A 13,540-nucleotide genomic window follows, 5' to 3' on the forward strand; every position below is an offset into this window, starting at 1 on the left:
TCGGGCCGCCGGGGCACTCCTGAAAGGTTTGCTCCCGAGCGGGCATCTCAGCGTGCGGAGGCTGGGGTAGGGGCTGGCTGGGGTAGGGGCGGGGAGAGGTACTGGTTTGCAGCGCTGGCTGCCATTGGGCAGTTCAGGAACATTCCTAAACGTATTATGTTAGCTAGGTGGTGTAGCGCGAAGGAGCCCCGCCGGGAACGCTGGACCTGGCCCCTAGCCCCGGGAACGCTGGACCTGGCCCCTAGCCCCACGCCAACTGGTTTGGGTTCCAGTTGCTTGCTTCACTTTCTAAACTCTGGGCATGTGTGGAGGTGGGACCTTGTGGGTTTTATCTGAACTCTCCTAGGTTCATTATGAAAATTAAGCAAGTTAATGTAAATACTGGGAGGTCTGGTGGCGCAGTGCCTAAGGCATTTGACTGCTAACCAGAAGGCTGGCGGTTCAAACCCACCAGCCCCTCTTGGGAAGGAAGGTTGGGCAATCTACTTCTGTAGAGATACTGCCTCAGAAACCCAAGGAAGGGTCGCTATGAGTCGGATCCGACAGGATGGCAGTGAGTTTTTTTTTTTTTTTTGGTTATATACAGTGATTAACACAGTGCCCAGAGCAGAGAAAGTGCTCAATTAGTGATAGCTCTAAGACTGAAAAATAAGATTCTGAGAGAAAGCTAGAATTAACTACTTTTAAAGCATGTATTTGTGCTCATTTGATGTCCGTATGTCTTAGGGACTTCATTAAAGAATTACACATACCGTATAAATTAGCCTTTTAAGAAAAAGCGTTTGCTTTAAAGGTGAGAGTTGCTATAAATGTAATATTTTAAAATGTAATGCGTATCACCTAATGTCATTTTGGACTTCCAGTTCAAAATTAAAGCTAGTTTTTGTTTTTGTGTAGTTGATACGTTTTCCTGAGGACTTATGCTCAGATTGGAAGTTCAGTCAAATGTACTAGTGCACATGACGTTCTCGTTTTGAGTACTAGAAGGAAAGAAAAAGCTACTTTTAGCAAATGTGTAGAATTGGAAAGTGATTGTAAAGTGAAGCCGACTTTCAGGGGTGTGGCATAGAAACAGAGGATCTTCTCAAATGCTTCACTGAAGGTTTTAAGATAAAAATCGTTGACATGTTCAGGTTATTAGCATGACGCAAAATCCCCAAGAAATGACTGTAAAATTGCTAGAAAATACCGTTGTTTTTATATTTGGGTGAGTTGTTTGAAAATAATTCGGATAATTATCAGGGTGATAATTGTCTGAGGTCTTGTGGCAGAACAGACGGGTGCCTTTTTCTCACCTTATGAAACGTGTGTGCTTTTCGTCTTTTGCAGAGGTGAACAATGACCATAGTTGACAAGGCTTCTGAATCTTCAGACCCATCAGCCTATCAGAATCAGCCTGGCAGCTCTGAGGCAGTCTCACCTGGAGACATGGATGCAGGTTCTGCCAGCTGGGCTGCTGTGTCTTCATTAAATGATGTCTCAAATCACACACTTTCTTTGGGACCAGTACCTGGTGCTGTAGTTTATTCGAGTTCATCCGTACCTGATAAGTCAAAGCTTTCACCACAAAAGGATCAAGGTACTGTTTATAAAAAGACAGACTCCTTACCAGACACTGCTGTATAAATGTTGTCCATGGGTTGGGAGTTCCAGAGAAGGGTTTATTTTGCAAAACATCGGCACCTGAATGGCCAGGCTTCTTTTTTCTCAGCCGCTGGTATGTGACCAGCATATGTATCACACAGATAAGGTTGTTCACAGGTCACTAAGATGTTTGCAATTAGCCTTTCTTCCTAAGTTTATTCTAAGGATACATTTTAGTTTGGTGAGAATTGAGATGGGCAGGCATTATGTTAATACCTTGTCAATTAACTAGTAGTTATTATAGTTCTCTAAATAGATGTCTAGCTTAAAAATTTGAAGATGCTTTTAAAAATGACTGCCTTTTGACAGAAATAGCTCTACCTAACTTTTTTTTTTTTTTACCAGTTAAAATCATTGGTAGTAATTTTTCTCTTTGAAAAGGAGCAGATAGTACTTTTTTAAAAAAATTTTTATTGTCATTTGGGTGAAAGTTTACAAAGCAAATTTGTTTCCATTCAACAGTACATACACATTTTGTTTCATGACATTGACTGCAGTCCCAACAATGTAACAGCTCTCTTCCCGCTTTTCTGCTCTGTAGTTACCTTTGTCCTGTGTCCGTCTTTCCGATGCATTCCTGCCCTTCTGTTCTTCCATGATTGATCATTCTAAGGAGTGTATCTGCCTCATGTACATGTTCACCATATATGCCTATCATTTGACCAGAAGCCAAGGGAGTGAGTTCAATTCCAAGCCTGAAGGGTAGCTAGTAACTAGGGGCCGTAGTCTCCGGGATTTCACCAGGTTCTGTCAGACCAGTAAGCCTGGCCTTTTTTATGATTGTGTGTTTTTTCCCACGTTTTTCTCCCACTCTCTCCAGGATCTTTTGCATTAATCCCTTTGTGAGTGGTTGACAGTGGTAGCTGGGCACCATCTAGTTTTTCTGGTCTCAGAGTCACGTAGGCTGAGGTTCTCATGGTCCACTAGTCCCTTGGACTAATTGTTTCCATGCATCTTTGGTTTTGTTCATTCTTTGCTCCAGACTAGGAGAGCCCCATTGTTGCATCTAGATGGCCACTTGCAAGCTTTTAAGACCCCAGTTGTTACTCACCAAAGTAGGGTATAGGACAGTGTTTCTGTGTAGTATGTTATGCCAGTTGAGCTTGATTGAAAGAGAAGCAGGTAATATGTTACATTTGTTAAAACGTTTATACTGGCTTCTCACTTGTCAGCATGGCTAAGTTCTAAAGTTCAAATTGGTACTGAAATTGGCATTATGTGAGAGTTGGGGGCTGCCCTTGACTTCTGTGCAGGTGTTCATCCCCCACCTCCCAGCACAGCTCATTGGCCACTGGGTGTCCCTCAGGATGCACAAGGTGCAGTGGGCTCCCTTTTCCACCACGCTTTCCCCACCACCATGGAGCCCATGGGAGTTGGAAGAGGGTGGTAGTGGTCGTCAGACGTTGTCCTTCACCCACCCCCTCTTATACTCACCCTGGGCAGGGACCCTGGTCATCCTCTGTCCACCCACATGGCCCTTCAGCCCCATGTGGTCCCTTTCCTTCTCCCCTCCTTTCAACCTTCCTGACACCTTCAGGTCCTCACCTGGCCTTCCCCTGTCCACATGCGATGCATATTGTCCTGTCATCACCCCATGCCCTCTGTGGCCAGACTGAGATGTCATGGATGAATAAGAGAAGGTGTTCCATGGCTGGTTGGGTGCTGTCCCTCATGTGGTCCAGTCATCACTGAGGCCTCCAGCATATCACTTATGGTGGCCTGTGCTGGTCCAGCTGCAGCCCTGTGTGGGGCCAACCTTTGGAGGCACCACCTGAGGCTTTTTCAGAGTTTTTGTAAATGTGAAATTCCAGATAACAAGATGGTCAATAAGTGAATAGTGGGTGTAAATGCTATTACGTTTGTTCAAACTTAGATAAATTAAACATTGGCAATTTTAGTTGGTACTTAAAAGTTTTTGGATTTGGGTGGAAGCTTTGAAATACAAAGACAGATAATAGAATTAACTTCTTCTAGGAAAGGTGTTTGACTTAGTTTTAGGTTAGAATAATTCAAACATTGTATTGTTTTGAGTCCTCTTACTGAGTGTAATATTGTGATATGGAGATTGGGTCAAGGGAAGAATTTAGATCACAAAACACAAACAACTTAGTTGAATGTTACACACAGAGGTTTCTTCTGCTTCTTCCCTACCAGAAATTCCCCACGAGACGTCTTTCTCCATCGACTCCAGCCTCCTGCCGGGTTGCTGGGCGCCTGTGTTGCTCCCTCAGGACCCTCTCACATCTTTTTGCCTCTCCCTTTTCTGGGTCGTCTGTCCCGCTCTCTGCAGCTTCATCTCTCACCTGATACTGCTTTCCATTCTCCACTGTGCTGGAGCCTCCCTTGCACACGTACATGCTCACCAACAGCTCTGTTAAGATAGAGAACTAGCTCCCGGAGTCTCACCCTGTGGTAGCACCAAGGAACTGCCAGCCTTTGACAACAGTCTTGCTATGTATGATTCTGACCTTTCTTATATAAGTTGTTCCCTGAGCTGCACCTGAGTTCTGGTTACTAATGCTTAGTCATTAGTAGACTGTTTATAACTCTTAAAAACAGATTTAAAAAAAAAACTTTTTAAAACTAAGTATAGTATACTTACAAGTGTGGCCTGGCAATGCCCGACATGAGTTCAAGACCTGTCTCCTTACTGGAAATATGAGGGTGACAATATATTAATCTTTAAATGGAGACTGGCAAGTGAGAGCTTAATAAGCGAGACATTGGCAGGGATGACGGTGGTGGTGGGGGTACTGGATATATGGAGCCATGGCAGGTGTTACAGGGCATGGACTTTTGTGTAACTTTTCATTGTGGACAATTTTAAATAGATAGAAGAGAGACTCATTACTATAAACTCTTATGTACCCAGCAGCCAACTTTGACATTTGTCAACTCATGGCCAGTCTTGTCTCAACTGTACCTCTACCCATGTATTCATCCACCCTTAATTATTTTAAAGTAAATTTTAAAGCAAATTCAAGACTTTATAATTATACCTATAAATATTTTAGTATGTAGATCTAAAAAAAAAAAAAGATTTTTTTTTTCAATAGTGTCTTTATGTAAAAGTCTAGTCAATGTTCAGATCTCCCTGATTGTCATATAATTTTTTTGACAGTAGATTCAAATCAACAACCAAACAAGCTATCCTTTGTATTTGGGGATTTATGTTTTAAATTGCTTTTAATCTCTGAATCCCCTTCTTTTCTTCTCCTTGCAATTTATTTATTGAAGAAGTTAAGCCAGGTAGAGTTTCCCACAATCTTTCTTTGGAAATTTCCTTTTCTCTTTTGTATTTCCAGCAAACTGGTAGTAAGACTAAGAATCTCGATCAGATTCAGTTTTGCTGTGTTCCTGTTTATCTAGCATTTGAAGCATGCTAAAGACTTTGTTTTTTAATACTTGTTCATTCTTCTAGTCCTAGGTGATGGCATTACTCCTCCACAGAAAGTTCTCTTCCCCTCCGAGAAGATTTGTCTGAAGTGGCAGCAGACTCACAGAGTCGGAGCTGGGCTCCAGAATTTGGGCAACACTTGCTTTGCTAATGCAGCGTTGCAGTGTTTAACTTACACACCGCCTCTTGCCAATTACATGCTCTCACACGAGCACTCCAAGACATGTAAGTATTAGTGTTCTGTATTGTGTGCTAGCCTACTTTCATTTTTATCTGAAATGAAATGGAAGAATTAAGCCAAGAGGCCTGTGATCACTTAGAGGTTGGTTTGTATTCTTTTAGAGACCAGAGAGGGACTCCTGGTAGCATGAGAAGCATTATGCACCTAGTGTGACCTGTGAGATTACTGTATTTAAAAAAAAAAACGTTTTTTATTGTGATTTGGATGAAAGTTTACGGAGCAAATTCATTTTCCAGACAGCATTTCATACACATTTTGTCTCATGACGTTGACTGCAATTCCCCACGATGTAACAGCTCTCTTCCCACTTTGTCCCTGTAGTTAACTTCTTCTCTGTGTCCTTCTTTCCTGTGCGTTCCTGCTTCCTGAGCTGTCTCCCTGTTCAAATACTGCCCTTCTGTTCTCCCACAATTGATCACTCCAAGAAGTGTATCTACCTGATGTAAATGTTCACCCCATATGCCTGTCTATTCTTTGGCTGGAAGCCGTAGGAGTGAGTTCAGTTCCAGACGTGAAGGGCAAGTAGGGGCCATAGTCTTGAGGGTCTTACCAGGTTCTATCAGACCAGTAAGCCTGGTCTTTTTTTAATGATTTTGAGTTTTGTTCCACCTTGTTCTCCCACTCTACCCAGGATCTCCTGCACTGATCCCTTTCCAAGTGGTTAACAGTTGTCGCCGGGCACCATCTAGGTCTTCGGGTCTCATGGCCATATACGCTGAAGATTGCGTCTGCTAGTCCCTTGGACTAGACCTGTGGAATTATTTTAAAAGAAGCAAATTTTCCCATCATTTGGGATTTCCAAATCCTCTGCTGCTTTCTGTGCATGCTAAAAATGAGACATAGATGTCTGATGCCAACAGCTTGGGACAAGCAGGTGTCAGAAATCCTGACTCCTGTGTTGTAAGCCTTCATTCATTTACGGGCTTATAAACCCTAGAGGAGAGAAACCCTCTTGCTGCTGTCTCCAACCTCCTGGAAATCTGTACTAGACTGTCCCTTTCGGGTTTGGGAGTCAATCTTCAACCTGAAGGGTGGACATCAGTGAAAATATCAGTGTCTCCAGTGAGGTGAAAGGCAACTCAGGGTTGAGTAACAATAATTCAGAATTAGGAACATACCCATTTTTGAGGTTTTGACCTTCTATGTATATTGTAAATTTTCTTCGTCCTAATGAATGAAATCTGCCTGTTCCTAGATCTGATGAACGCTGTGATTGTGTATGTGTACTCTGTGCTGTTGGTTAATTACCTGTGTGTGTGTGTGTGTGTGTATGTGAGCCCCTTGTTTCTTTTTCATTAGTTCTGTCTTTAATGATGAATTTAAGCTGATTCTTTAAAACTTTTTTTTCCCTTCCCCTCCAAGAGCAAAGTGATGCTTATAACAAATTCAGAAAGTACAGAGGCATTTAAAGAAATGAAAGGAAAATCACCTAGAATCTCACCACCAGGAGGTGTTTGTTATGCTGAGGGTGTTAAATTGCAGAGTTAGCATTCTTTTGGCCCTCATTTTCTCCCTCTTTGGGTTCATAATTCATTCCCTACAGACAGCTTTCCTATCACTTTTATACTTAATGAAGGTGGGGTGTGGATGAAAACCCAGCAAGCGAGAGAGGAGCAGGGCTCAAGGTCAGAAGCTGCCACTGTCCACAGTTAGGTGCCGTCTTTGATGCTTTGGTAGTTGTTTTTCCTCTCTCTGTTTTCCCACCTTTGTTGAGGTAAAATTGATATACAAAAAAAAAAAAAAAAAAAAAAATTGCCCATATTTAAAATATGTACTTTGATACATTTTGACATTTGTGTATATCCTTGAAACTGCCACTATGTTAAAGTAATGAACCTATCCATCACCCCGGAAGTTTCTTCATGCCCTTTTGAGATCCCTTCCTTCCCCTCCACCCCAGGCAACCACTGGTATGCTTTCTGTTCCTAGAAATTAGTTCCTGTTGTCTAGAATGTCATGTCAGTGGATTTACACAGAATATGTTCTCTTGTTTTCTGGCATCTTTCACTCAGCATAATTACTTTGACATTATTCCATGTTGTTGCATGTATCATCAGTTCATTCCTTTTTTTCTTTTTGCTGAGTGTATTGTGTGACCTGGATATACCACAGTTTGTTTCTCCATTCACCTGTTGATGGATATTTATGTTGTAAATAAGTCTTTGTAAGGACGTTTGTTTTCATTTCTCTTGGGTGAATCTCTGTGAGTGGATTGGCTTGGTCCTGTCGTAACTGTGTGCTTAACTTTTTAAGAAAGGGATTGTGACATTTGCCATTCACACTGCTGGTGAATGAAGGTTCCAGTTGCCCCACACCCTCCCCAGTCCTTGGTCCGGTCAGTCTTTTCAGTTTCAGCCGTTCTAATCGTGTGGAACTTCTTTATGGTGGCTCTCATTGGGGTTTCCCTAATGAATGGTGGTGTGAAGCATCGTTCCACGTGCTCCTTTGCCATATGTATATGTGCTTTGCTGAAGTGTCTTTTTAAATCTTTGCCCGTTTTAACATTGAGTAGTTTTCTTAATGTTGAATTTTCAGAGTTCTTCGTATATTCTGGGTAGAAGTCTTCTTATCAGATATGTGATTTGCAAATATTTTCTTAGTTTATGGCCTGTCACTTCATACTTTCAACAGTGTCTTCTGAAGAGCAGACACTCCTAGTTTGGAGGAATTCCAGTTCATTACTTTTTCTTTTTTTTTCAATCATGCTTTAGGTGTTATTTTAAGAAATCTGACTAACCAGAGGTCCCAAAGATTTCTTCCTACAATTTTTATAGCTTTAGCTTTACATTGAGGCCTGTGGTGTGTTATGAGTTAATTTTTGTTTGTGGTGAAGAATGGATAAAAGTTAATTTTTTTTTTTTGCATATGGATAAGCACATTTGTTGAAAAGTGTATTTCCAATTGTTGGAAAGGTAGCCTTCTCTACCCTGAACCTTTGACCTTTGTAAAAGAAAAAAAAAAAAGATATCTATGGATCTAATTCTGGATTCTTTGTTCTGTTCTTTTCTGTTCTTTTGATCTATTTGTCTGTCTTGATGCAATATCTCAATGTCTTGATTGGTAATTATAGATTCACAAGATATGAAATCAGATAGGTTTTCCCACTTTGTTCTTTATCAAAGTTGTTTTCACTATTCTTGGCCCTTTGTATTTCCAAATGAATTTTAGTTTAGTTTCTATGGAATATGTTGATTGGGATTTTGTTTAATCAACATCTTAACAGTATTGTCTTTTAACTCTCAAACAAGGTGTATCTCTGCATTTATTTAGATTATGTTTAGTTTCTTTTCAGAGTTGTATATACATTTTCAGTGTACAAGTCTTACACATCTTTTATAAGATTTATCCCTAAATATTTCATATCTCTGATAACGTTCTAAATGATACTAAAAATAAATCAGTTTCTGGTTGTTTATTGCTAGAATATAGGAATACAATTAATTTTTGTGTATTAACCTTGTACCCTGAAACCTTGCCCAACTCATTAATTCTAGCAGTCATTTTTAAAGATTCCTTAAGGTTTTATACAGAGATAATCATGTAATCTATGAATAAAGGTAGTTTTACTTCTTCTTTTCCAATTTGTGTGCCCTTTATTTCTTAACAAATATACTGCTTGCTAACCTTGAGCTCCTCAGCCCTGCAGCTGCGTGAGTCAGGAAAAGCCTCCAGCTTGACGTTTGATCCAAGAACTTGGAACTTGCCAGCTTCCATAAGTGTATGAGCCATTTTCCTAAGGTAGATTTCCCTCTCTCTCTCTATAAGCTTTACTGGTTTTGTTTCTCTAGAGAACCCAGTCTAACACAACCAGGATGAGTGTTTGAATGTTAAACCAACCTTGCAGTCCTGTGGTGAATCCCATTTGGTCATGATTCTTTCTATACATCGTTGAATTTGACTTGGTAATGATTTTAAAAGAGTTGTATGTTCATGAGGGATATTGGTCTGTAGTTTCTTACCGTGTTATTGTCTGTTTTTAGCATCAGGGTAATGATGGCGCTGAAGAATGCACTGGGATGTATGTATTCTCTCCTCTTAACCTTTCCTGGAACAGTTTGTAGCATATGTGTTTTTCTTCCTTAGGTATTTGGTAGCTTTCGTTATTGATGCTGTCTGGGCCCTGAAATTTTCTTGTGGGTAGGTTTTTAATTACATATTTAATTTCTTTAATTGAAACAGGGCTATTTAGATTCTCTGTTTTTCCTTCAGGGAAAAGCTCCTGATAGTTCATGTCTTTCAAGGAATTTGTCTTAATTGTTGAATACTTTGGCATAAAATTGTTCATAATGCTCCCTCATTATCCTTTTACTTCCTTTAGGATCTATGTTGATTTCCTCTCTCATTGCTGATACTGTTAATCTGTTTTTCCTCTCTTCTCCTGATCTTCTTAGACAACCAGCTCTTGTTTGGTTTTCTGTTTCACTGTTGTTTGTACAATTTGTATTACTCATTTTCTTTTGTTCACTTTGGATTTAATGTGCTCTCTTTCTGGTTTCTTAGGGTTGAAGCTGAGATTGTTTTACTTGAGATCTGTCTTCTTTTCTAATAGAAGTATTTAATACTATAAATGTCCCCGTATGTGCTGCTTTACCTGCATCCTAAGCATTTTGCTATGATATGTGTTCATTTTTAGTCAGTTCAAAGTATTTCCTGATTTTCTTTGTGATAATTTTGAAGTGTGTTGTTTAGTTGCCAAATGTTTAGGTACTTTTCAGAAATTTACCTATTGCTGATTTTTAATTTAACCTCATTGTGGTCAGAGAACATGTTTTTTATTATATGAGTGAATCCTTTTAAACTTGAGACTTATTTTATGCACCAAAACATGTTCTGTCTTGTAAATATTCCATGAGCTCTTAATAAGATGTGTATTTTGCTTTTATTGGTTGGAATTCCTATAAATGCCAGTGGCGTTTAGTTAGTTGATAGTGTTGTTGAGGTCTTCTGTGTCATTACTGCTTTCCTATTTGCTCTCTCAGGTTTTTGAGAGAAGCGTGCTGAAATCAACTGTAATTGTGAATTTTCTATTTCTCCTTTGTGTTTTATCTGCCCTTTAAGATTGTTATGACCTCTTGATGAAGTGTCCTGTTTGTCATTATGAAATGATCCTTTATCTTTGCTCTGAAATCTATTTTGTCTGATATTAATATAGTCACTCCAGTTTTCTTAGTGGTTAATATTAATTAGCATGGTATATATTTTTCCATCTTTTTATCCATAACTTAATAAGTTAACTTAACTTATTAAAGTGGGTTTCTGCTAAACAGCCTATAGTTTGATCTTGCTTTTAAATCCAATCTGACAATGTCAGGCTTTTGTTTGAGAAGTACAGACCATTTACATTTAAAGAGATTCTTTGTGTCATTGGAATTAAAAGTCCCATCTTACTGTTTGTTTTCTGTTTGTCTCATTTATTCTTTGTTCCCCTTTTTTACCTCTTTTCCCTGTTTTGGATTAAGTCCTTTTGTTTTTTTGTTTTTTTTTTTTTGGATTAAGTCCTTTTTATGATAGTATTTTCTCTCCTTTATAGGCATATTTTATGTAATATTGTTTCTTTTTTTTAGTGGTTGTTCTAGGGTTTATGGTATACATCTTTACCTTCAAATATTTCACTTTTTGTGTAGTATAGGAACATTATGACAATACACTTACTTTTTCCTTCTCCTGGCATTTGTGCTATTATTGTCATCCATTAGATTTTTACCAATGTTGTAAGCTACGTATTGCATTGTTCTTATTTTTGCTTTAAATAATTTTTTTAGTTTTACTTTAAATAGTCTGTTAAATTAAAAAAAAACATTTTTCATAGGTAGACAGGCTAATGATCAGGTATATCTAGACAAAAAGGAATATACCTATGATCATATACAAGTTTGGCAGATGATATTTTTATGTATGTGTTCGTGCTGTAAGAATGTCCATATAAATAGAACTAATGGGGTAAAGTTAGGGTCACTTCTTAGCCATCCCCAACCACCCTGAGGGAGTGAGTTGTTGGTCCTGTGGGCTCAGGACTTTGGTTGCAGAGGACATTAAGCTCATTGGCAGAGCATACTACACAGAAACACTGTTCTGCATACTACTTTGATGAGTAGTAACTGGGGTCTTAAAAGCTTACAAGCAACCGTCTAGATGCAATAATTGTCCTGTCCTCATCTGGAGCAAAGAAGAATGGAGAAAACCAAAGATGCATGGAAACAATTAGTTCAGGGGACTGATAGATCATGTGAACCTCAGCCTACGTGACCCTGAGACCAGAAGACCTAGACAGTGCCCAGCTATCACCGTCAACCACTCAGAAAGGGATCAGTGCAGGAGATCCTGGATAGAGTGGAGAAAAATGTGGGACAGAACCCAAAACTAATTATAAAAAAGATCAGGCTTACTGGTCTGATACAGACTGGTGAAATCCCTGAGACTGTGGCCCCTAGTTACCCTTCAGACCTGGAATTGCACTCACTCCTGTGGTTTCCAGCCAAATAGTAGACAGGTGTATAAGGTGAACATTTATAGCAGGTCAGTACACTCCTTAGAACAATCAACCATGGGAGACCAGAAGGGAAGTATTTGCACAGGGAGACAACTCAGAAGGGCAGGAATGCACAGGAAAGAAGGACACAGGGCAAAGGGAATCATAGGGAGGAAGTGAGAAGAGAGCTGTTACATTGTGGGAGTTGCATTCCATGTCATGGGATTGCAGTCGATCTCATGAAACAAAATGTGTATGAACTGCTGTCTGGAAAATGAATTTGCTCTAAACTTTCACCCCAATCATAATTAAAAGAAAAATGTTTTATATTTGCCTTCTTGTAGCTCTGGTGGTGTAGTGGATAAAGCACTTGACTGCTAACTGAAAAGTCAGTGGTTCAAACCCACCAGTTGCTCTGCAGAAGGAAGTTGGGGTGATCTGCTTCTGTAAAGATTTACAGCCTTGGAAACCCAGTGGGGGTCTCTGTGTGTTGGAAACACTCAATGGCAGTGAGTTTGTTTTATTTTGGTGTTTACCTTCTCGTTTACTGTTTCCACTGCCTTTTGTTGCTTTGTTTATATCCAGATTTCCATCTGATACATTTTTCTCATGTAGGAAGGACTCCATTGCCTTTTCTCACTGGTTAGGAATTCTTTCTGGGTGTTTTGTTTGTTTGCTTTTGACTGAAGTCTTCATTTTCCTTTTTCTAAAAATTGACCTGTTCATTTTTAGATAATTCTAGATTCCCATGTAGTTGTAAGAAATACTGCTGAGAGATCATGTGTATGCTGACCAGTTGCCCAGGGGCGTAACATTTGCAGAACTACAGTATCTCAGACGGGTTATGGACATCAGTACAGTCACAGTACAGACCGTTTACATCACCATAAGTTTCCCTGTGTTGTCCTTCTATAGCCAAACCCACGTTCCTTCTGCCCCACCTGCTCTTTAGCCCAGGCAACCACTGACCTATTCTCCATCTCCATAATTACGTCATTTCAGAAGTGTTGTGTTGAATTGTTTAGTATGGACCCTTTTGAGAGCGGATCCTTTCACTCAATGTCATTCTCTGGAGCTTCATCCAGGTTGCCACATGTGTTTGTAATTTGTTCCTTTGTATTGCAAGTAGCATTCCGTGGTATGGGAAACACCAAACTGTTTTGCTGGGTGGCTGTACTATTTTACGTTCCCGCCAGCAGTGGATGAGAGTTCAGTTCCTCTGCATCCTTTTTAGCTTTGGTATCATCATAGTTTTTCATTTAAGCCATTCTGATAGGTGTGTTGTGACAGCCCAGATCAAAGAAAAAAAACCCAAACTCACTGCCATTGAGTCGATTCTGATTCATAGCAAGGCTGTTGGGTTTTCAAGGCTGTAAATCTTTACTGAAGCAGACTACCTTGTTGACTTTGACTCTTTCTTCCATGGAGCAGCTGGTGAGTTTGAACCAACAGCATTTTGGCCTTAACCACTACACTACCAGAGCTCCTTGTGATAGCCCAGAGTTGTAGCATAGTGGCTAAGACACTTGCTTGCTGACCAGACGGCTGGCGGTTCAAACCCACCAGCCACTCCTCGGAAGGTTGGGCAATCCTACTTCTGTAGTGATACTGCCTTGGAAACCCAAGGAGGGGTCGCTATGAGTCGGGGGGCTGACTCGATGGCACATAACAACAACAACAACAACAACGTCTAAAGGTGGGAGCTCTGGTAGCATAGTGGCTAAGACACTTGCCTGCTCACCAGAAGGCTGGCGGTTCAAACCCACCAGCCACTCCTCGGAAGGAAGGT

General features: G+C 40.1%; 1 protein-coding gene across 1 annotated transcript in view; it reads left to right on the forward strand.

Moving 5' to 3' along the window:
* Positions 1–1,338: 1,338 nt before the first annotated feature.
* The window catches only part of USP42 (ubiquitin specific peptidase 42), a 44,817-nt gene continuing 32,615 nt past the window's right edge, over positions 1,339–13,540 (forward strand). Inside the window, exons 1-2 of the mRNA XM_007942700.2 lie at positions 1,339–1,579; positions 5,066–5,266. Coding sequence (XP_007940891.2) covers positions 1,339–1,579; positions 5,066–5,266 — 442 coding nt within the window. The remainder of the gene's footprint in view (positions 1,580–5,065; positions 5,267–13,540) is intronic.

Source organism: Orycteropus afer, unplaced genomic scaffold, assembly GCF_000298275.1.
Source record: "Orycteropus afer afer isolate SDZICR_OR568_19922 unplaced genomic scaffold, OryAfe1.0 scaffold00006, whole genome shotgun sequence".
NCBI classification, from domain to species: Eukaryota; Metazoa; Chordata; class Mammalia; order Tubulidentata; family Orycteropodidae; genus Orycteropus; species Orycteropus afer.